This window comes from Bombina bombina, chromosome 8, assembly GCF_027579735.1.
Source record: "Bombina bombina isolate aBomBom1 chromosome 8, aBomBom1.pri, whole genome shotgun sequence".
Taxonomy (NCBI): domain Eukaryota; kingdom Metazoa; phylum Chordata; class Amphibia; order Anura; family Bombinatoridae; genus Bombina; species Bombina bombina.
Window position 1 is genome coordinate 267894206 of NC_069506.1, and position 23674 is coordinate 267917879.

A 23674-nucleotide genomic window follows, 5' to 3' on the forward strand; every position below is an offset into this window, starting at 1 on the left:
AGAAATAATATTTTTGGTGTTGTGTTGATTTATGACAACTGAGAGATATTGTGCCATTGAGCACCTTCTATTTGTTGTGTCGTTTAGTTGCTACATATATTGTTATTGTGAAGAAGAGCTGATCATGGCTTCCATTATATATATGTCAATTACATTGGGACTTCTGATTTTTAGTGTTGTGTATGTGAAGCGAGAGTAGGATTACCACTGTGTGGATGTGCATTTGAGAAAGGAGGCCGGCATTAGCACTGTATGTGTGTGTGAGTTAAAGTGTCAGAGTGAGAGTGTGTGTGTGTGAGTGTGAGAGAGAGAAGGGAGGTTGTCATTAGAATGGTGTATGTGTGTGTGAGTGAAAGTGTCAGAGTGTGTGTGTGTGAGAGAGAAAGGAGGCTGGCATTAGCACTGTACTGTGTGTTTGTGTGTGTGTGTGTGTGAAAGTGGCAGAGTGTGTGAGAGAGAGAGAGAGAGAGAGAGAGAGAAAGAAAGAAAGGAGGCTGGCATTAGCACTGTACTGGGTGTTTGTGGTTCCACCCCAATGCAAGGAGACTGATTCTCTTATATATCGTAAATTATCATTATAGTTCATTTTCCATTCAACTCGGATAGATTAGTTAAAAATACAACAACATATGGGACCCCATCGTCCCACACAACCCCCCTGGTTAAAAATACAACAACGATGGAGTCCCATAATAACGTAATATTCTGGTTACAAGATTCGATATATAAGAGAATCAGTCTCCTTGCATTGGGGTGGAACCACTGATTTAGTGAAGCGTTAACAGTTATATCTATCGCAGAACCTCCGGTTTGGAGTGTTACATAGAAGGAGGGTATAGAAGGATCCAACCACTTAGATTAATATGTGGTAACAATACCAAATACCGGTAATGACATGAATGTGAATAGTTAAATATATATCTCCTACATAATATTGAATCACCATGTTTGTATAAACTGTATTTTAAACATACACAAGTTATCTTATAATGTAACGTAAGTGAACGGTGGAGCGCAATTACATTTAACACAGCAGGTATATGCAAGCTTTCAACATCGAATGACACTCTGCTATATAGATTGTACAATCCATTATTCTCTATACTAGTAGGTTAATTGTCCAATAGTACAAAGCGCTACCCTGCAGGACAAGTATTTGCAAACTACTAAATACAAGAATGGGGATATTGTTTACTATCGATATTAGCAATTGTTCATTGCAAGATCCAATAATTGTCTACTCACCAAAAGGACAAGTATTTGCAACCTACTAAATATAAGAATGGGGATATTGTTTACTATCGATACCAGCAATTGTTAATTGCAAGATCAAATAATTGTCTACTTACCAAAATGTATCAAACAAGCGCCAACCCGTAGCACTAGTATTTACAATCAGTAAATGTATACACATTATATCAGGAATAGAGTACGATAATAGTGACACCAATATATACAATATGCAACAAGAAATAAAGTGATTTTGAAGAAGAGACTGTTCCTGGGCAGAAGTGGTTAGATCAATAACGTAATATTCTGGTTACAAGATTATCTCAGACCATCATATCGCTGCCTGCCCGGCATTCACTGCCTCTCAGTCTCTGTAACACACAGCACACAGCATGGATGAGAGGCAGTGAGTGCCGGCCGGGTATGAACAGCTGTTAGCTGAAATTGCAGGAGCGCGCAGGGACGAGACTACTAGACTCGAGAAAAGGATCCTGTACTAGTGCAAGACGTCAGAGAAGGAGGGGTCAGGCGGCCATTTCCAAACTGCCAGATGAGATCTAGTAAGTTTATTTTCTGCCCAAGTTTATTTAGATGGAAATTTGGCTACAGTTTACTGTAAAGATAGTTAGTTAACTAATCTAAATAAGTTAAAGTAATTTTTGGGTTGACTGTCCCTTTAAGTACAGAGACTTTCAGTATAGGCCGAGATACCACAGCCAAAATCAGCTATTTCAAATGCCAATATAAAGGTAATAGAGCTATTTGTTAACAATTTACTACACCTCTGCGGGTATAATGAATCATTTGGAATAAATGAAGGGGATACAAATTAAGGGTAAACTGTCCCTTTAAATATCAGCAAATAACATATACTAGCTATAAAACAAAAGCAAATATCAGCAAAAGCATAACATTTTCCCAAAAGGTATTGCATACTAACAGCAGTAATAAATATGTGAATAATAATATAAACAATATTATAAATGTAACCGAGTGCTTCTGACTCATGTATTCATTGCTACTTGTCGGCAAACTAGTAAAAGATTCTTCTTGTGACAGTAAGGAAATTGCTCCTTTATCCATGATAGCTGTTATTTATCTACAGCAAGTTTTTCAATCAATAATCTGAACGTTATAATTTCACTGAAGCTCTTTCTTAAAGGGACACTAGGCACTTTATTTCTGTAATCTTGCTACAAAATAACAGCTAAATCCTAAACATTTTCAAACATACACAAACACATTTCTTTTGCTGCAATTGTTTTCAATAGCCCACATTTCCCTTTTGTCTTATTTGGAGGAGCCAATCAGGTCTGCAGAAAACCAGGCTAGCCATAGACATTTATTATGTTAGTATAAACTGTATTATTTTGCAGTCATCTGCTGAAATCAATTAGGGACAGATATGTACCAGGTTTAGCCTTAAAGGATGAGAAGAATTTCATAATCCACGAATGCACATTAAAATACAGTACAATAGCACTTTTTCAGAATTTCAAATGAAGAAAGTTTAAAAGGTTATTATAATGTCCCTTTAAGAACTGTGTGGGATATAAGGCTCACTGTATACAAAAATATAATGTATTTGAGAAAGCTGCTAATAAACAGTTAAAGGTTCCAAGCCATGGGAGATCTTATGGTAAAAGAAAGTTGAAGTGGGACAAATGGACCCTGGAACAGTACATTAAACTTGGACTATTCCAAATTAGGTTTGAGACTGAGAACATTTCCACTTTTGAAATAGACTATACTGATTTCAAAACTAGATGGAATAATGCTTTGTCTGATTGATGTTTTTATTAACAGAATACAAAGATAAACAATTATTAATAGTGAGAGAAAAAAATTATATTATTACAGAAAGACTTAGACATTTGCCAAATAAAAGCGAATTATTCTAAGTATGATACAATGCTAAAATAAACTATGGCTCAAATTAAAAAAAGACCTAATAGAGATTAAACACTATAAATTTGTAAGGGACCAGTTGGACTTCTCTAGAGGCCAAGATTATAGGTGACACGAGGATATAGAAATAGATCCCATGATACCAAACAGGGAAACAGACAGAACCCCAGAGATAGGAATTATAGGTCACAAAATAAAAATAGAAGAGTTGTATTCTCTGACACTGATGTAGACTCAGGTTAAGACTCATCTGGCCCAATAGGTGATGTACCATCTGATGTGAATAAAGATACAGAAACAATAGTTAAACCCATTTTGAAGCAGAACAAGTTTAGAGAAGGAAACAAACCCAGGTCCAACTACCAACCCAGGAGAGGGAATCGGAGTAACAAGTATCGCAACTAGCAGTGATCAATCTAACAGAATATCCACTCAGTAAAACAGAAGAGAGGGTGCTAGGTTATGGGCTAAATGTTGTACCCACGCACAACTTTAATATTTTTCAGATATTGGTAGATGTCAATAAGTTAGACACTTGACATTTTTTTAATATTTACAAAAATTTGGAACAGCCAGCACTTATTGACATAGCGAGAACTTCTACTCAACCAACAACACTTGGTTTTGAAGACCACGGTTTCCAACAGTTGTTGGATTATTTATTATTGGAACAATCTGTTGTTGAAGGTTCAGAAGTTGTCAAACACACAAGTTTCTGGCCAAAATAAATATTCTATCATACTCATTCAAGGGGTGAAAAAGAATCAAACAAGATCTAATAGAGCTATCCAGAACACCAAACCACTCCCCTTTTAATTTATCCCCAGAAGAAAGAAAGGCCCTAGATGGCCTTAGAGACAATTATAATTTAGTTGTCAAAATGGTGGATAAGGGGGGCAGTGTGGTGGTCTAGAGTAGACAAGATTACATTAAGGAGGTCATGCGTCAGTTGGATGATGAATTACAGTTTCTAAAGTTAGATTTTAACCCAATGAAATTGAATTGAGAATTCTGCTTGATGATCGGTTATATGCTGGACTTCTTGACCAACAGACTTTTGATTTCCTTTGTGTGCACCTCACTGATGAGGCCCACAATAGGCCAAAACGTACATCTGGGGTTTTGCCGTTTCTCTCGTTCAGAGAGGGATTGCCTGGTATATCGGGGCTGGACTGCACTGTTAAGTCAGGATCAGACTGATATGCTACAGGAAAGTTCTTCTCTGTGAAAGGCACATGTTGAGCAAAAAGAGGCTGCTTCTTGGGTGGTAACTAGCCATAGAACAAGCTATTATGCTATTGTCGTTCCCAGGTTGAGCACTTCTCTCTTTTTATTTATGCAAATTATGACTCAACTGATACATTACAAACCTGGCTAAAAGATGCTGAACATAATTTGGACAGCCTATGCACACAAATGGATAACTTGAAAAAAAAAGATATTCGATTAGAGATGGATATAAAAACTTTCCTTATCTATCAACAGAAGGAGCCCATACCCAGATGCTTAAGAATCAAGAAATGTCCATCCTTTCATGTAACATGTTTAGAATTTATTGAGAAGTGGAATGCTGCACTAACTAAATGTGCAATACCACCCCCTGCAAATCGGCCGCTAACAGGGGGTGTCAATCAACCCAATCATATTCGATCGGGCTGATTGCTGTCCGCCACCTCAGAGGAGGCGGAAGAGTTAAGGAGCAGCGGTCTTAGGACCGCTGCCTCTTAAATTGACCCCAATATATGTATGTACCTTTGTTTTCACCTTGTTGGAAATATTATCTCTATATTTGACACTAAAAGGGACAGTTTACTCAAAAAATCTATCTCCTTTAATTTGTTCCCAATGATCCACTTTACCTGCTGGAGTTTATTAAATGATTAACAAGTATTTCTATTACCCTTATATTGGCATTTGAAATAGTTGATTTAGCCTGTGGTATCCCCACCCATCCTGAAAGATTTTGGCCTCAAGGCCAATTTGTATAAACACAGCCAGTAGAAGAAATTACACTCCCAGTAGGGTATAGAAGGGATAAGGTAATAAAATTTTAATTTTTCATTGTTCGCTACAAGTTTTGGTGATTGATTTATAGACAGATATAAGATAAAGAAGCAGCTATATGTACAAGCTCAACCCATTTTATTAGGTTGTGGCTTCAAAACACAAAATCAGCTAATTCATATACACAAATAAACCTTTAAAAGCAAATCACATACATTTTATACTCAGCAGCTGGTTAAAAATTAATTGGAAACTGTCACGCTGCCGCCACGCTGCTATTCGCTATGGCTGTTGCCATAGATGCGGCGGTGGTGACTCGTTGCAATAGACGCAGGCGGTGCTTCAGTGCGTGCAGCGATGACGTCATCAACACATGCTGTCTCTCTATCTTGGATGCTGCTCCTCTGTACACCTGTGTGTCCTCCTTGGCGCACATCTGCACCTATGCAAGTACCTGCAGTGCTTACATGCACTGCCCAAGTATAGGTGTTACTTAGTGTGCTCCTGGGTGTTATTGTTACTGTATGCTGGACTGTTATATTGTTGCTGACCTCTGCTTGTCTGACCACTCTGCCTGTTAACCACTAAACTACTGGATTGTTATACTTCTGCTGAAGTCTGCTTGTCTGACCACTCTGCCTGTTAACCCCTAAACTGCTGGATTGATATACTGCTTCTGAACTCTGCTTGTCTGACCACTCTGTCCTTACCCCTAAACTGTTGGATTGATATATTGCTGCTGAACTCTGCTTGTCTGACCACTCTGTCCGTCACCCCTAAACTGCTGGATTGATATAATGTTGCTGAACTCTGCTTGCCTGACCATTCTATTGGTTTACCCCTGAATTGTTAAACTGTTGGATTTCCCTTTGTTGCTGAATCCTGTCAGTTCCTGGTCCTTCTATTGCTTTACCCTAAACTGCTAAACTGCCGAATTTCCTTCCTGTTGTTGCTAAGGACTGCCCTGCCTACGGTGAGTACTGCTTACCTCATTTTACAAATTTTCTCTGCTCTAGGATATTTCCTAACACTCCACTTGATGCCGGGATAAGAAGACTACTGGCCAAGTTTGGTTTGATAGAGGAATATCCCACGAGCATTACAGCAACAGATTAAGGGAAAAACTATTTTACAGTATACTGTCCCTTTAATGCTGATTTTTCTCTTTAAGCAGTAACACTTGGTTTTCACACAATTTTGAGGGACATACAGTGTTAAATCAATTATGTGAACACATGTTATGATTGGTTCCTTACACCTATATGCTAAGATCTACCATCCCCCTGTTCCCTATCAGTGAATAAGTGCCCTAGCGGCATGAAACGCGTCTGCTGCACTAGGGGGTTCCCCTCTTGTCCAGATTGGTTTTATAGAGCTACCGCTCGCTTTTGTGTTTTTATATTCTTGCTAATAAAAGATCGCTTTTACCAACATTGGAGTGCCGCGATTCCCTGTGTTTGCTATCAATTGCTCACGTCTCAACAGGGACGTGTTCCCTACGTGCACCCTCACCATCATGTGATACCACAGAAATCCGTCAAGCTGGAGCATCCTACTTTTTCTCCTGTGTGTTGTAAGTCAGGATCAGACTGATATGTTACAGGAAAGTTCTTTGTGAAGGGCACATGTTGAGCAAAAAGAGGCTGCTTCTTGGGTGGTAACTAGCCATAGAATAAGCTATTATGCTATTGTTCGTTCCAAGGTTGAGTGCTTCTCTCTTTTTATTTATGCAAATTATGACTCTTAGGGAAGTCTCCCTAAGTGTGATGCGGGAATCCAGATGTGGACCCGTTGCTCAGTGTGCCTAGAGGGATATGGCTGCACCTCACTGACGAGGCCCACAAAAGGCTGAAATGTACGTCTGGGATTTTGCCGTTTCTCTCGTTGAGAGAGGGATTGCCTGGTATTTTGGGACTGGACTGTACTGTTAAGTCAGGATCAGACTGATATGCTACAGGAAACTTCCACTCTGTGAAAGGCACATGTTGAGCAAAAAGAGGCTGCTTCTTGTGTGGTAACTAACCATAGAACAAGTTATTATGCTATTGTTCGCTCCCAGGTTGAGCGCTTCTCTCTTTTTATTTATGCAGAGTATAATTTTATATTGGTTTGCTTTGAATTATTGTTAATGGTCATATATGTAGTTGCAAAAAGAGTTTTATATAAATAATTGTGTATATTGACACTTATACTTATGTTAATATTGGCTATTATGTTATACAATTGAGAAACATGGTCGTTATTTGGTTGAGCCAAGTACAAAGTTAAATATACTTTCTGCTGGTAATGTATTTGTATGAAAGATAATTCTGTATAAGCATAGACCATGACACAAAATTAATTTATTGAGATGTTAGTGTAGATATCTAATCAAATTTCACTTTAAACATTGTATGATTGGTTCCTTACACCTATATGCTAAGATCTACCATCCCCCTGTTCCCTATCAGTGAATAAGTGCCCTAGCGGCATGAAACGCGCCTGCTACACTAGGGGCTTCCCCTCTTGTCCAGATTGGTTTTATAGAGCTTTTGTGTTTTTATATTCTTGCTAATAAAAGATCGCTTTTACCAACATTGGAGTGTCGCGATTCCCTGTGTTTGCTATCAATTGCTCACATCTCAACAGGGACGTGTTCCCTACGTGCACCCTCACCATCATGTGATACCACAGAAATCTGTCAAGCTGGAGCATCCTACTTTTTCTCCTGTGTGTTGTAAGTCAGGATCAGACTGATATGTTACAGGAAAGTTCTTTGTGAAGGCCACATGTTGAGCAAAAAGAGGCTGCTTCTTGGGTGGTAACTAGCCATAGAATAAGCTATTATGCTATTGTTCGTTCCAAGGTTGAGTGCTTCTCTCTTTTTATTTATGCAAATTATGACTCTTAGGGAAGTCTCCCTAAGTGTGATGCGGGAATCCAGATGTGGACCTGTTGCTCAGTGTGCCTAGAGGGATATGGCTGCACCTCACTGACGAGGCCCACAAAAGGCTGAAATGTACGTCTGGGATTTTGCCGTTTCTCTCGTTGAGAGAGGGATTGCCTGGTATTTTGGGACTGGACTGTACTGTTAAGTCAGGATCAGACTGATATGCTACAGGAAACTTCCACTCTGTGAAAGGCACATGTTGAGCAAAAAGAGGCTGCTTCTTGTGTGGTAACTAACCATAGAACAAGTTATTATGCTATTGTTCGCTCCCAGGTTGAGCGCTTCTCTCTTTTTATTTATGCAGAGTATAATTTTATATTGGTTTGCTTTGAATTATTGTTAATGGTCATATATGTAGTTGCAAAAAGAGTTTTATATAAATAATTGTGTATATTGACACTTATACTTATGTTAATATTGGCTATTATGTTATACAATTGAGAAACATGGTCGTTATTTGGTTGAGCCAAGTACAAAGTTAAATATACTTTCTGCTGGTAATGTATTTGTATGAAAGATAATTCTGTATAAGCATAGACCATGACACAAAATTAATTTATTGAGATGTTAGTGTAGATATCTAATCAAATTTCACTTTAAACATTGTATGCTTATATACTCATATAATCATATTTAAATTGGTCTGTTTAACACACTGCGAAATTGCCAGCTAGTAATCATGTGATTTTCTTTCCTGAACCAATGAGGTGAGGTTTGCGATTTTAAATTAGAGTTCTTCTGATAGACAGTACAATATAATGACTACTCTCGCAAAAATAATGATAGCAGGAATCAGAAAATTAGAACATTAAAAAATGGACAATCATTGTCAGCAGTAGTACATACTTTAAATTGCCTTTAGGAAGAGGTTGGATTTGTACATAGGTAGTTTTTTAACAGCCTCTTCCAGGGTTGCCACGAGAGATTTCTGTGCTCTTGACAAAACCATTGATCAGGCTCTCCTTTGATCCAAGCAATTTTAGACCAAGTGACTAAAATGTGTGTGCGTTTTATTTGAGTGTAGTAAAACTTGAAAATGTTGTTATGGTAGTAACACAAATACACATAAATACTGACTCACAGACACACACTAAGACAGACACCCTCTGAAACACACGCAGACACCCTCTGAAACACACGCAGACACCCACTCACACAGACATCCACAGAAAACACACTCAGCTCTTGTTTACACTGACCTGACAAGTAATGAGTTAGAATACATTTTTGTCAAAAAAAGGAGAATTACAAAAAATAATATGGAGTTCTGATTATCATCAGGAAGATGACAATGATACGATACCAACCGTATGCAGTGGCTGAATGGAAGGTCCTGAACTGCCTAAACACTAATTCGAGAAGTGGGTTGGTGATTTCCAGAAATGTCTTATTAGTGTAATAAGAAAATGATCTTACATTGCATTTGTTTAATCCTTTAATAGGATGCCTCTGTGATTCATAGGATTTATATACAAAGTAAGGCACAAATCTATGCAGTGAAATGATTTGCTTTAGGCCTCTAAATGGTGCCAGGTATTGTAAGAAAATTGTTCATGCATAGAGGAAGTTGTGATGAGACTTCATAAAATAACGAGCTCTATATGAAAGGTGCAAGTAAAAACACCTTGTCATAGAGACTAGTAAGCCAGAGAATGTCATGCAAGGTGTGATCTTGTCACAGTAAGAGCCAGATTACAAGTGGAGCGTTACGTTATCTTGCGTCCGTAAACAGGTAAATTCGGCTGTTTACGGGCCCACATCACAAGTGGCTGGTTAATGCTACCACAAGCTTGCGGTAGCAATTAGCTCTCCGAAAAATTAACCAGAGATCAGATCTCTGGTTAATTTTAAAAATGTCCCCCAATTGCCCCAAAATAAAGTGTAGTGTGCCATAATAAAATATAAATATATGAGCATCTTTATTTTATTAACAAATAACTACACAAAGCAGTTAGTTATAAGGGGTTAAAGTAAGGGTATGTGGGGTGTCAGAAAAAAAACGGCACTAAAAAGTGCCTTTACATTGCGGACTATGCTATTCCTGTAAATATATATGTACTGTATATTATATATATTTTATACATATATATTTATGTGTTAATATGTGCATATACACATATAAACACATAAATATGTATGTATATATTCATATAAAATTTGCTGCCCATCGATGCGTGAATTACCCCCTTCGCTGCGATCGGTACTCTGCCATGTCTCACGGCATGAGAACGAGGCTCCCATTGGAGCCTTAGCCTATGGAAGCGCACTCTCGCTAGTGCAAAGCTTCCCTGCAATGTGAACACAAGTTCGCGTTCGCATTGCGCTGAACCTGTAATACCAGCACATATGTGGCAAATGGCTGACAGACTGCAGGGCTAGGGTCTGATGTGACAAATGGCTGACAGACTGCAGGGCTAGTGGTCTGATGTGACAAATGGCTGCCAGACTGCAGGCCTAGGGGTCTGATGTGACAAATGGCTGCCAGACTGCAGGGCTAGGGGTCTGATGTGACAAATGGCTGCCAGACTGCAGGGCTAGGGTCTGATGTGACAAATGGCTGCCAGACAGCAGGGCTAGGGGTCAGATGTGACAAATGGCTGCCAGACTGCAGGGCTAGGGGTCTGATGTGACAAATGACTGCCAGACTGCAGGGCTAGGGGGTCTGATGTGACAAATGACTGCCAGACTGAAGGGCTAGGGGGTCTGATGTGGCAAATGGCTGCCAGACTACAGGGCTAGGGGGTCTGATGTGACAAATGGCTGCCAGACTGCAGGGCTAGGGTCTGATGTGACAAATGGCTGACAGACTGCAGGGCTAGGGGTCTGATGTGACAAATGGCTGCCAGACTGCAGGGCTAGGGTCTGATGTGACAAATGGCTGCCAGACTGCAGGGCTAGGGTCTGATGTGACAAATGGCTGCCAGACTGCAGGGCTAGGGGTCTGATGTGACAAATGGCTGACAGACTGCAGGGCTAGGGGTCTGATGTGACAATGGCTGACAGACTGCAGGGCTAGGGGGTCTGATATGACAAATAGCTGACAGACTGCAGGGCTAGGGGTCTGATGTGACAAATGGCTGCCAGACTGCAGGGCTAGGGTCAGATGTGACAAATGGCTGACAGACTGCAGGGCTAGGGGGCCTGATGTGACAAATGACTGACAGACTGCAGGGCTAGGGGTCTGATGTGACAAATGACTGACAGACTGCAGGGCTAGTGGTCTGATGTGACAAATGGGGTCTGATGTGAAGGCTAGGGGTCTGATGTGGGGGCTAGGGGTCTGATGTGAGGGCTAGGGGTCTGATGTGACAAATGGGGTCTGATGTGAGGGCTAGGGGTCTGATGTGAGGGCTAGGGGTCTGAGGTGGCAAATGGGGTCTGATGTGAGGGCTAGGGGTCTGATGTGGCAAATTGAACAGACTCTTATGTATGTATTTACAGTATTTTAATTTAGAATTACATTACGTGCGCATTGCATGGCTTTTTTCATTTAATAAAAAATTTGTTGTTTTTTTTGTTAGCTTACATTACAAGCAGATTAAAGTGGTATATTTGCATTTGTGAGAAAAGAAATATGCAAAAAATATTTTTCTTAAAATTTTACTTGTTAGGCTTTCGTGGAAGTGATACATTAATGTTAATTTGCTATAAAAGAGGTCAAATGTGTTTAAATACTGTATATATACAGTATATATATAGATATATATATATATATATATATATATATATATATATATATATATATATATATATATATATATATATATATATATATATATATATATATATTATTAGAAGAAAGACGAGGAACTGCAAACTCTATTCCAAAGTGGTTAGTTTAATGAACAGGCAAGTAAAAGACACAGTCACAGTGTGCAGTGGACTGTATATATTTTCTACATGCTGTAGTTATAAAGCGCAAGAAAATAATTTGAATAAACACTGGTGGCATGGATGATGGGTTGCTGATAGTATACTGAAATATGTAGTAGTTACCTAGTCCTGTTAAAGGACAGCCAGAATTTTTGTTGTTTAAAAAGAAAGATAATCCCTTTATTACCCATTCCCCAGTTTTGCATATCCAACACAGTTATAACAATACATGTTTTACCTCTGTAATTATCTTGTATCTAAGCCTCTGCTGACTGCCCCTTTATTTCAGTTCTTTTGACAGACATGCAGTTTAGCCAATCAGTGCTCACTCCTAGGTCACTTTACGTGCATGAGCTCAATGTTATCTATATGAAACATGTGAACTAATGCCCTCTAGTGGTCAAAATGTATTCAGATTAGAGGCAGTCTTCAAGGTCTAAGAAATTAGCATATGAACCTCCTAGGTTTAGCTTTCAACTAAGAATACCAAGAGAACAAAGCGAAATTGGTGATAAAAGTAAATTGGGAAGTTGTTTAAAATTGCATGCCCTATTTAAATCATGAAAAAAGTTTTTGGACTTGACTGTCCCTTTAATTGTGATGGGAAGGGAGCCTGGCGCTGCTGTGTGTGACAAGCCTGGCACTGCTGCAGTGTATGTGGGGACCTGGCACTGCTGCTGTTTGTGTGGAGTCTGGCATTGCTGCTGTACATGAAAAGACTGGCACTGCTGCTGTACATGAAAAGACTGGCACTGCTTCTGTTTGTGTGGGGGCCTGGCATTGCTGCTGTACATCAAAAGACTGGCACTGCTGCAGTGTATGTGGGAGCCTGGCATTGCTGCTGTACATGAAAAGACTGGTACTGCTGCAGTGTATGTGGGTGCCTGGCATTGCTGCTGAACATGAAAAGACTGGTACTGCTGCAGTGTATGTGGGTGCCTGGCATTGCTGCTGAACATGAAAAGACTGGTACTGCTGCAGTGTATGTGGGTGCCTGGTATTGCTGCTGAACATGAAAAGACTGGTACTGCTGCAGTGTATGTGGGTGCCTGGCATTGCTGCTTGCTGAACATGAAAAGACTGGCACTGCTGCTGTTTGTGTGGAGTCTGGCATTGCTGCTGTACATTAAAAGACTGGTACTGCTGCTGTTTGTGTGGGGGCCTGGCATTGCTGCTGTACATGAAAAGGCTGGTACTGCTGCAGTGTATGTGGGTGTCTGGCATTGCTGCTGTACATGAAAAGACTGGCACTGCTGCAGTGTATGTGGGTGTCTCGCATTGCTGCTGTACATGAAAAGACTGGTACTGCTGCAGTGTATGGGTGCCTGGCATTGCTGCTGAATATGAAAACACTGGCACTGCTGCAGTGTATGTGGTGCCTGGCATTGCTGCTGAATATGAAAACACTGGCACTGCTGCAGTGTATGTGGGTGTCTGGCATTGCTGCTGTACATGAAAAGACTGGCACTGCTGCAGTGTATGTGGGTGTCTGGCATTGCTGCTGTACATGAAAAGACTGGCACTGCTGCAGTGTATGTGGGTGTCTGGCATTGCTGCTTTCTCAACATGAAAAGACTGGTACTGCTGCAGTGTATGTGGGTGCCTGGCATTGTTGCTTGATGAACATGAAAAGACTGGTACTGCTGCTGTTTGTGTGGAGTCTGGCATTGCTGCTGTACATGAAAGGACTGGTACTGCTGCTGTTTGTGTGGAGTCTGGCATTGATGCTGTACATGAAAAGACTGGTACTGCTGCAGTGTATGTGGGTGCCTGGTATTGCTGCTGTACATGAAAAGACTGGCACTGCTGCTGTGTATGTGGGTGCCTGGCATTGCTGCTGTACATGAAAAGACTGGTACTGCTGCAGTGTATGTGGGTGCCTGGCATTGCTGCTGTACATGAAAAGACTGGTACTGCTGCAGTGTATGTGGGTGCCTGGCATTTCTGCTGTACATGAAAAGACTGGTACTGCTGCAGTGTATGTGGGTGCCTGGCATTGCTGCTGTACATGAAAAGACTGGTACTGCTGCAGTGTATGTGGGTGTCTGGCATTGCTGCTGTACATTAAAAGACTGGCACTGCTGCAGTATATGTGGAGTCTGGCATTGCTGCTGAACATGAAAAGAATGGTACTGCTGCTGTTTGTGTGGAGTCTGGCATTGCTGCTGTACATGAAAAGACTGGCACTGCTGCTGTTTATGTGGGGTCCTGGCATTGCTGCTGTACATGAAAAGACTGGCACTGCTGCAGTGTATGTGGGGGCCTGGCATTGCTGCTGTACATGAAAAGACTGGTATTGCTGCAGTGTATGTGGGGGCCTGGCATTGCTGCTGTACATGAAAAGACTGGTACTGCTGCAGTGTATGTGGGTGCCTGGCATTACTGCTGTACATGAAAAGACTGGCACTGCTGCAGTGTATGTGGGTGCCTGGCATTGCTGCTGAACATGAAAAGACTGGTACTGCTGCTGTTTGTGTGGAGTCTGGCATTGCTGCTGAACATGAAAAGACTGGTACTGCTGCTGTTTGTGTGGAGTCTGGCATTGCTGCTGTACATGAAAATACTAGTACTGCTGCAGTGTATGTGGGTGCCTGGCATTGCTGCTTTATGAACATGAAAAGAATGGCACTGCTCCTGTTTGTGTGGATTCTGGCATTGCTGCTGTACATGAAAAGACTGGTACTGCTGCAGTGTATGTGGGTGCCTGGCATTGCTGCTGTACATGAAAAGACTGGCACTGCTGCAGTGTATGTGGGGACCTGGCACTGCTGCTGTTTGTGTGGAGCCTTGCATTGCTGCTGTACAAGAAAAGACTGGTACTGCTGCAGTGTATGTGGGTGCCTGGCATTACTGCTGTACATGAAAAGACTGGCACTGCTGCAGTGTATGTGGGTGCCTGGCATTGCTGCTGAACATGAAAAGACTGGTACTGCTGCTGTTTGTGTGGAGTCTGGCATTGCTGCTGAACATGAAAAGACTGGTACTGCTGCTGTTTGTGTGGAGTCTGGCATTGCTGCTGTACATGAAAAGACTGGTACTGCTGCAGTGTATGTGGGTGCCTGGCATTGCTGCTGTACATGAAAAGACAAGCACTGCTGCAGTGTATGTGGGGACCTGGCACTGCTGCTGTTTGTGTGGAGCCTTGCATTGCTGCTGTACATGAAAAGACTGGTACTGCTGCTGTTTGTGTGGAGTCTGGCATTGCTGCTGTACATGAAAAGACTGGTACTGCTGCAGTGTATGTGGGTGCCTGACATTGCTTCTGTACATGAAAAGACTGGTACTGCTGCAGTGTATGTGTGTGTCTGGCATTGCTGCTGAACATGAAAAGACTGGTACTGCTGCAGTGTATGTGTGTCTCTGGCATTGCTGCTGAACATGAAAAGACTGGTACTGCTGCAGTGTATGTGGGTGCCTGACATTGCTGCTGTACATGAAAAGACTGGTACTGCTGCAGTGTATGTGGGTGCCTGGCATTGCTGCTGAACATGAAAAGACTGGTACTGCTGCAGTGTATGTGGGTGCCTGACATTGCTGCTGTACATGAAAAGACTGGTACTGCTGCAGTGTATGTGGGTGCCTGACATTGCTGCTGTACATGAAAAGACTGGCACAGCTGCTGTATATGAGAGGAGCCTGGCACTGACAATGACTCTTCTTTCCTTTTAGGTGTTCTATTACCACAGGAGTGCACACCCTCCACCCAGTGGCCATTTTGTTGGGCGTGCATTTTGGGATGGGAGCATTTCAAAAGGTGATGGATCCATCGTGATCAGGAACGTGCAGCCTAAAGACAATGGGACCTACCTGTGTCAGGTCAAAAACCCGCCTGATGTTCATGGGCTGATGGGGGAGGTCCAGCTAAGAGTGGTTACTAAAGGTATGGAAGCAGTAATATTATAATGTATAACAGGGCTCAAAATTTCAGGTCCTAAGCTACTAGCCAGGCCAAAAATGTTACTCGCCACTTCTGATCCCACCCATTACCCGCCCACTGCATACCCAGGCCACGCCTACTCACCCACCCACTGCATACCCACGTCAGGCCCACTACTTCAACCATTCTTTTCAGCGCCCACATTTAATTAGGAGCTAGTGGCACACACACTGAAACAGAGAACACACACACACTGTGACAGAGAGAACACACACAAACACACACACTGTGACAGAGGAAACACACACACACACACTGTGACAGGGGGCACACACACACACTGTGACAGGGAGCACACACACACTGATAGGGAGCATACACTGTGACAGAGGGAACACACACACACAAACTGTGACAGGGAGCACACACACACTGTGGCAGGGAGCACACACACACACATTGACAGGGAGCACATACACACACACACTGTGACAGGGAGCACACACACACTGTGGCAGGGAGCACACGTTTCAATACCGTGTTAACTCTGTAGACTGTAGAAATATTGCTAGGTATAAGTTATTTTTATAGATTTATACATAGTCACATTCATGTTCGCACAACCAGAGGGGAGGGGACTTTCTCCAGTTCTGTTTCCAGACATGTCTTTGCGAGAGGTAAGCTTCTTGTTTTACACTGAAAAGGGGCTGTCTGCTGTTTGTTTCAGTTCAGCACTATTCCCTGCTTACACAGGCTACTACTTCCGCATGGGTTAAAAAGTGTTTAGTAGGGAGGGGTTGCTGTGTGTACATTTGTGCTGCAGTATTTGCCAGCATTTAACCCATTGACTGCTAGAGATGGTTTTTTTAGCCCTACATGACAAAACTGCTGTAAATTTACAACTGTGGTGTGACGTATTTTTTAGGTGACCGGGTCCTGTGCACTGCTAGCCCGCAGCAGGGCTAACAGTGGGAACAATCTACCTGCCCGGTGCCAGGAACTGCTCTACTCACTTGTTCCTGAGTCTCCTGGATGCGACACCCCTCTCCTTGTCACACTTACTGCCACATTGAAGTCGCCACCGGTCCGGTCCACACTCCACTCGCTAGCTTACAAATTCCCACTTTGAATTGAGCGCGTTCAGCGCTGCCCTGCATCCTGACAATGAAGTGGGCGTGACCAGGCCCGCCACAATCAACAAGCATGGCGGTGATGTGTGAGGATGGCAGGGGGTAGAAGACGTCTGTGGAGATTATCAGACTCAGTGCGGGCTCTCTAATTAGGCGGCTGCTTCAGAGCTGCCACTGCCTGGGAAACCACTCTTTAATTAGTGAGCCAGATCATTAGTGAGCCAGATCTGCAACGTGAGTTTCCACCCTGCTGAACTAAAACTTTCTCGCCACTGCATAAATTTCACTCGCCAAATGCGAGTTGGCGAGTGGAATTTTTGAGCCTTGATGTATAATATACGATGAGATGAAGCATTTTGGAGTATCCATTCAATAACCCAGAAATCCAAAATGTTTCTTTCACGATTCAGTTAGAGAATATGGTTTTAAACAACTTTCCAATTTACTTCTATTATTGAATCTGCTTAGTTCCGTGTGTATCCTTTGTTGAAAAGCATTCCCAGGTAGGCTCAGGAGCTGGGAGCTAGCTGGTGATTGGTGGCTGCACATATATACAGTTTTGTCATTGGCTTACCAATGTGTTCAGCTAGTAATGCATAATAGAAGTAAATTGGAAAATTGTTTAAAACTGAATGCTCCATCTGAATCATGAAATAAACAGTTTGGGTTTTATGTTAAATAATTAAAACACTTGCTGTACTAAAATAGACAGAACTGTTCAGATATTAGTCTATTTGACTATAGCTTAAAGTGATGGTAAATCCTAGCATTTGTGAAACGCTAGGATTTACCATTGAAACAAGTGTAAAATACTTCATGTTGAAAGTTCCTTTATTTGTTTACAATGTTTGCCACACTGAGCTGCTCAGGCAGCCCACGGCAGAACGCTATTTGGCTGAGAGGTGATGTTTCCACCTCTTAGCCAACAGCCGTACCAGATGGCGCCAAGCCGGATTTCCCGCACTGGGCAATTGGCTAAGAGGTGGAAACATCACCTCTCAGCCAAATAGCGTTCTGCCGTGGGCTGCCTGAACAGCTCAGTGTGGCAAACGTTGTAAACAAATAAAGGAACTTTCAGCATGAAGTATTTTATATTTCATGACTGAAAGTCCCCTTTGTTTGTTCCAATGGTAAATCTTAACGTTTCAGAAACACTAGGATTTACCATCCCTTTAACACTTAGAGACAGTTTACCCCCAAAATTTCTCTCCTTTAATTTGTTCCCAATTATCCATTTTACCTGCTGGAGTGTATTAAATTGTTTATTAGTAGCGTGTTTATTCTTATTTCGGCATTTGAAATAGCTGATTAAGGCTGTGGTATCCCTACCTATATTAAAAGTTTATATACTGAAGTCCAGGCTATTAAGAGGCAATGTAAACACAGCCAGCAGAAGAAATTACACTCCCAGTGGGGAGTAGAAAAAAATGTAAAAATGCATCAGAATGGTCCATTTAAATTTGTAAAAGGTAAAACATGACTTGATTTTTACACTTTAAAGGACAGTAAAGTTACACTGTCATTATTCATAGGCCCAGAAGCAGCAATGCACTACTGGGGCCTAGCTGAACACACCAGATGAGCCAATGACAGGAGGTATATATGTGCAACCACCAGCTAGCTCCAAATTGTGCTTAGACTACCTAGGTATGCTTTTCAACCAATGATACCAAGAGAACAAAATACATTTGATAACAGAAGTAAATTAGAAAGTTGTTTAAAATGACATGTTGTGTCTAAATCATAAAAGTTTAATTTGAAGAAAAAAAACAAAACACTTTTCTCCTTTAATACCTAAAATGAAATCTGTACCAAGTACACTGACAGTGTTTTTGTACTAATTATCACAACCATGGATGTCACATTTTTATATGTCCACTAAATGTGTAGTCCCCCCATGAGCAGCTTAACGGCTCTTACTGTGAAAACTCCAATGTTTTGTACTGCCCCTGAATATAAAGGTGATTATAAGGGTGAGCATAGCACCTTTAATGTGATACTTTTTCAGAGAAAACAAGTCTTTTTGGTCTTACTTTCTCTAATAACGTTCAGTTTATTAAAGGGACAGTATACTATAAAACTATTTTCCCCTTAAAGGGACAGTCAACCCAAAAACCGTTTTAAGTTATACATATAAACTTTCCATCAATCATCATTTACCAATGTAGCCCAGTTTTCTAATATATTGTGTTTGCCAGTAAAATAACTTACTGTTCGCGCCGCAGCCGTTTCAAAATGTCCGTTAAGCCCCTCCCCTTTGTTGTCAGTGACATCAGCATGTTCTTGTGATCTGTGCAATTTTTCTATCCTCCTCATAACTGGCTTTTGCGCATGTGCAATGCGCTTATTGTACTGAAGCCGGTTTCGAGGAGGATAAACCTGCAAAGAAGCCAAGTCTGTGCCTGAGCCTCCCTAGAACAAACTTAAATTTGTTAAGATGTCCCTTTAACCCCTCGACTACAACAAACGGATGCAGCACAATGAGTAGGAGCTATCCTCTGGCTAACGAGGGGTTAAACACGCATCACATTTTAAAGCTAATAATCCTCATTGTCGCCTACCTGTCACATACAGGCTGTTGGAAGAGTCACATATCACTGCTGTCAAGCTCCGTGCTTAAATTATTTAGTTTGCAATCCAGGAACCTGATGCACAAAAAAAAATTCCAACCTGCGCACATTTTTTGCATAAGTCGGTGCTGAGCCTCGGGCACACTGACAGGGAGGCTGGGTTAGTTCTCTTGCAAACTGCTGCGTCAAGGGAGAGAGGAAGGAGAGGGCGATGCAAAGCGGTAATGGAGACAAAATGTGTGTGTGAGGGGAAAAAAGAAAAACGTTGCAATTCGAACAAATTGGGCCGAAACTAACTGCTGTTATCTGTGTGCGGCTGCTGATCTGTGTGCTCTCAGCTAACATTATTTGTTCGAATTGCAACGTTTTTCTTTTTTGCCCTCACACACACATTTTGTCTCCATTATCGCTTTGCATCACCCTCTCCTTTCTCTCTCCATTGACACAGCAGTTTGCAAGAGAACTAACCCATTGTCCTTTGTATAAAGAACTTCAAGTAGCATCTATGTGATTTGGGGGATCTGCATTAAAAAGACACAACACTCAAAAAGTTTCCTTTTATGATTCAGATAGAACATACAATTTTAAACAACTTCCCAATTAACTTCTATTATCTAATGCTCATAGTTCTCTTGGTATCCTTTGTTGAAAAGCATACATTGGTAGGCTCAGGAGCTGGGATCTAGCTGTTGATTGGTGGCTGCACATATATCCCTCTTTATTGGCTTACTGAGGTGTTCAACTAGCTCCCAGTAGCGCATTGCTATGCCTTCAATAAGGGATACCAAGAGAATGAAACAAAATTGATAATAGCAGTAAATTGGAAAGTTGTTTGAAAATGTATCCTCAATCTGAATCACAAAATATTGTTTTTGTTTCATGTCTAATGAAGAAGGTCTACTCCTCAATGTTTCTCCACCTTTTTTGTTCAGTTCTTTTTATTATTATCCTGGGTTTGTAGTTTCTGTAACTCAATCCAGACTCTACGCTCTAGTTTTAGCTTAGCCTTCTGCAGTCTAATGTCTTTGGATTCAACTGTATATCCCATTCTTCTGTGTCTTGGGGTTCTATCTCCTCTAGTTTTGCTTTATGAATCTGGTGTTTGTTTTCTTATGTGCAGTGATTTTATACAATGTGATTTTGTGTCCACTGTAGTGAAATTCTCAGAGATTTACATTTTGTCGCTTGTGATTGGCGTATCGTGTGCTGTCATCATCCTGCTGGTCTTGTCAGTGGTTTTGTTCAGATACTGTCGCGTGCAGAAGAAACAGAGAAATACTGCTGTATCTGTCCTGGAATGGTAAGTTGAAAACCTCTAGAATTTGCATTAACATTGCTAGTCACCTGTGGTTTTGCATACCCCCAAAAGTGGAATATTCCTAAATGAAACATGTTTGGAGTGACTTTTGCGTGGTGTGGGCAGGTTTAATTTATTTCAGACACATTGTATTGCTGGGGATTAATACTGCAATGTTTAATTTGTTGTTCTGAAGATCAAGATTAAAGAAAAAGGATAAATTTCCTTGGCAGTATGTGAACAAATAAGTGGAGAAAAGAAAAGAGTGCAGCTGAGGGGTGCTGAGTTTGGGTAACAAAGAAGAGGTGAACCCTAAGAAACCTGATCCACTCTGGAGTCACTGTAGGTTCTCATTTAGAATTCATCAATTGTTGCTTTGACTTACTGATACTTCATTAGAATTTATGCAGGGCCGGATTGGCCTACCAGGATACCAGGAGATTTCCCGGTGGGCTGCAGCAGCTGGGGCTGGAAAGCTACAATTTAAAGGGGGATTAATGAATGCTGTAATGCTGTAATGAATGTTGTAGGGTGCCTTTATAACACCAATCTCACATTTTTTTTAATACAAAGTAATAAAATGTAATTCTGGGGAAGAAGTATCCCAGTAATCCCCTTTGAGAAAAATGGGGCATGTGCATTCTTCCGACTCAATGGAAAATTGGACTGGTCTTTATATTTTTTCCAGGGCTGCTTTTTATTCGCAGTCCGGCCCTGAATTTATGGGATTGTTCATGGATTCATATAGGCTTTTTTGTATGGCTTGTATACTCTTGTGGGATTCAGTAGTTCATGGTTAAAGGCATTTAAAACCCATGTTTTTATTGTATTCTTTGTGATTCAGACAGAGCACACTATTTTTAAAAAGTTTTCAATTTACTACTTCTATCAAATTTGCTTTGTTCCCATGAAATTTCTGTGTTGAAGAGATACTTAGATAGGCATCTGGAGCACTTTGTGGCAAGAAATAGTGCTGCCATCTAGTTCTCTTGCAAATTAATAACATTCTTACAAAACTGCTGCTACATAGTGCTCCAGAAATGGTCTGGCTCCTAAGCATATGTCTCTGCCTTTCAAACAAAAGATACCAAAAGAACAAAGAAGAATTGATAATTGAAGTAAATTAGAAAGTTGTTTAAAATTGCCTGCTCTTTCAGGATTATAAAATATATATTTTTTGGGTGTCATATCCCTTTAATGGCTAAATTGGTCCTTCTTGCCAGTATATTGATTACAAAAATAAGATGCGAGTACTTCAGACAGTGTAACAGGGAGGTCTGAGTTTCTGGTGTCTGAATCTGCAAACAAGAAGGTAAGAACTGCAAATGTAAATTTCTGTAAGACTTTGTTAATTGGTGACTCCTTTTTAAGAAATGTACAGATAGATGATGATAAAGGAGATTTGAGAGAGGTTAGGTGTCTTTCAGGTTCTACCGCTCACAGAGATTTAAATCGTATTTCAAGAATTGTTAAAGGGACACTGAACCCAAATTTTTTCTTTTGTGATTCAGATAGAGCATGTAATTTTAAACAACTTTCTAATTTACTCCTATTATCAAATTTTCTTTATTCTATTGTTATCTTTATTTGAAATGCAAGAATGTAAGTTTAGATGCCGGCCCACTTTTGGTGAACAACCTGGGTTGCCCTGGCTGATTGGTGGATAAATTCATCCACCAATAAAAAATTGCAGTCCAGAGTCTGAACAAAAAAAAAAGCTTAGATGCCTTCTTTTTCAAATAAAGATAGCAAGAGAACGAAGAAAATTTGATAATAGAAGTAAATGAGAAAGTTGCTTAAAATTGCATGCTCTATCTGAATCACAAAATAAAAAATTTGGGTTCAGTGTCCCTTTAAGGCAGATAGAAAAGACAGGGAGTTAGATGTTATTGTTCACCTGGGTACAAATGATCTGGTAGCAAAGATGCTGTTGCTGTGCAAAAGGAGATTTTTAAACTAGGAAGTTGTGGCTGCATCTGTGTCATTTTCTGCTGTTTTACCTGTGTATGGACAGGAAGTAGGAATAATGCAGCGTATTATAGAATTTAACTCTTGGTTAAAGATGTGGTGCAGGGATAGAAGATATGGTTTTGTTATCCATCAAAGCCCTGTTTGGCTTGATAGCAGCTTGTATAAGAAGGATGGTTTGCATCTGGATATTAAACGGACAGGAGTATTGAGTAAAGAATTTAAAGACTTTATTAGTAGCAATTTAAACTAAGGAAGGGGGACAGTGTTAACATACCCAGCTGTTATGCCCCAGTGCATGACAAAACAGTCAATTACATTTTACATTCTAGTTTATGCAATAAAAAAACACTACTTTTAGGAATAAGACTGAATAATGTAGACAGGGGATGTATTGACCACGCAAAAGGATTGGAGAATTCTAAAAATGTTCTTTGTGCAATGTGCACAAATGCCCGCAGTTTAGTAAGTAAATTACCTGAACTTACTGCAATAATGATTCAAGATAAGTTGGATTTAGTAGCTATAACAGAGACATGGTACAATGATTCTCACATAGTTGCAAACATTTAAAAAACAAATTCCAGGGACACTTTGCAGCAGAGCAAGCAAGCGGGTTACTGGAGTATTGATGACCTACTGTTCAACTGCTCCGCCTACTCAGTTCTGCAATCAAAACACACCCATTTGAAAGTAATAGTATAATTTAGACTCTTTATTATACAGATTACAGCACCAAGCTCTTACACCTACCCAGTCTCTGGAACACATTCTGGGCATATGGTTATTTTTACAACACAGCATCAAAATTAGAAAGACAAATAATATGTGAACCCATTCAATAATAATAACAATATTCCATTAGGAATGAATTATATTTAAATAATA

The 23674-nt window shown here is 40.7% G+C and overlaps 1 protein-coding gene across 2 annotated transcripts in view; it reads left to right on the top strand.

Annotated features, from left to right (window-relative positions):
- Positions 1 to 23674, top strand: part of MPZL2 (myelin protein zero like 2) — an 88993-nt gene that overhangs the window by 19772 nt on the left and 45547 nt on the right. For both annotated transcript variants that reach the window (XM_053691292.1, XM_053691293.1), the window contains exons 3-4: positions 15614 to 15824; positions 20677 to 20821. In XM_053691292.1, coding sequence (XP_053547267.1) covers positions 15614 to 15824; positions 20677 to 20821 — 356 coding nt within the window. The remainder of the gene's footprint in view (positions 1 to 15613; positions 15825 to 20676; positions 20822 to 23674) is intronic.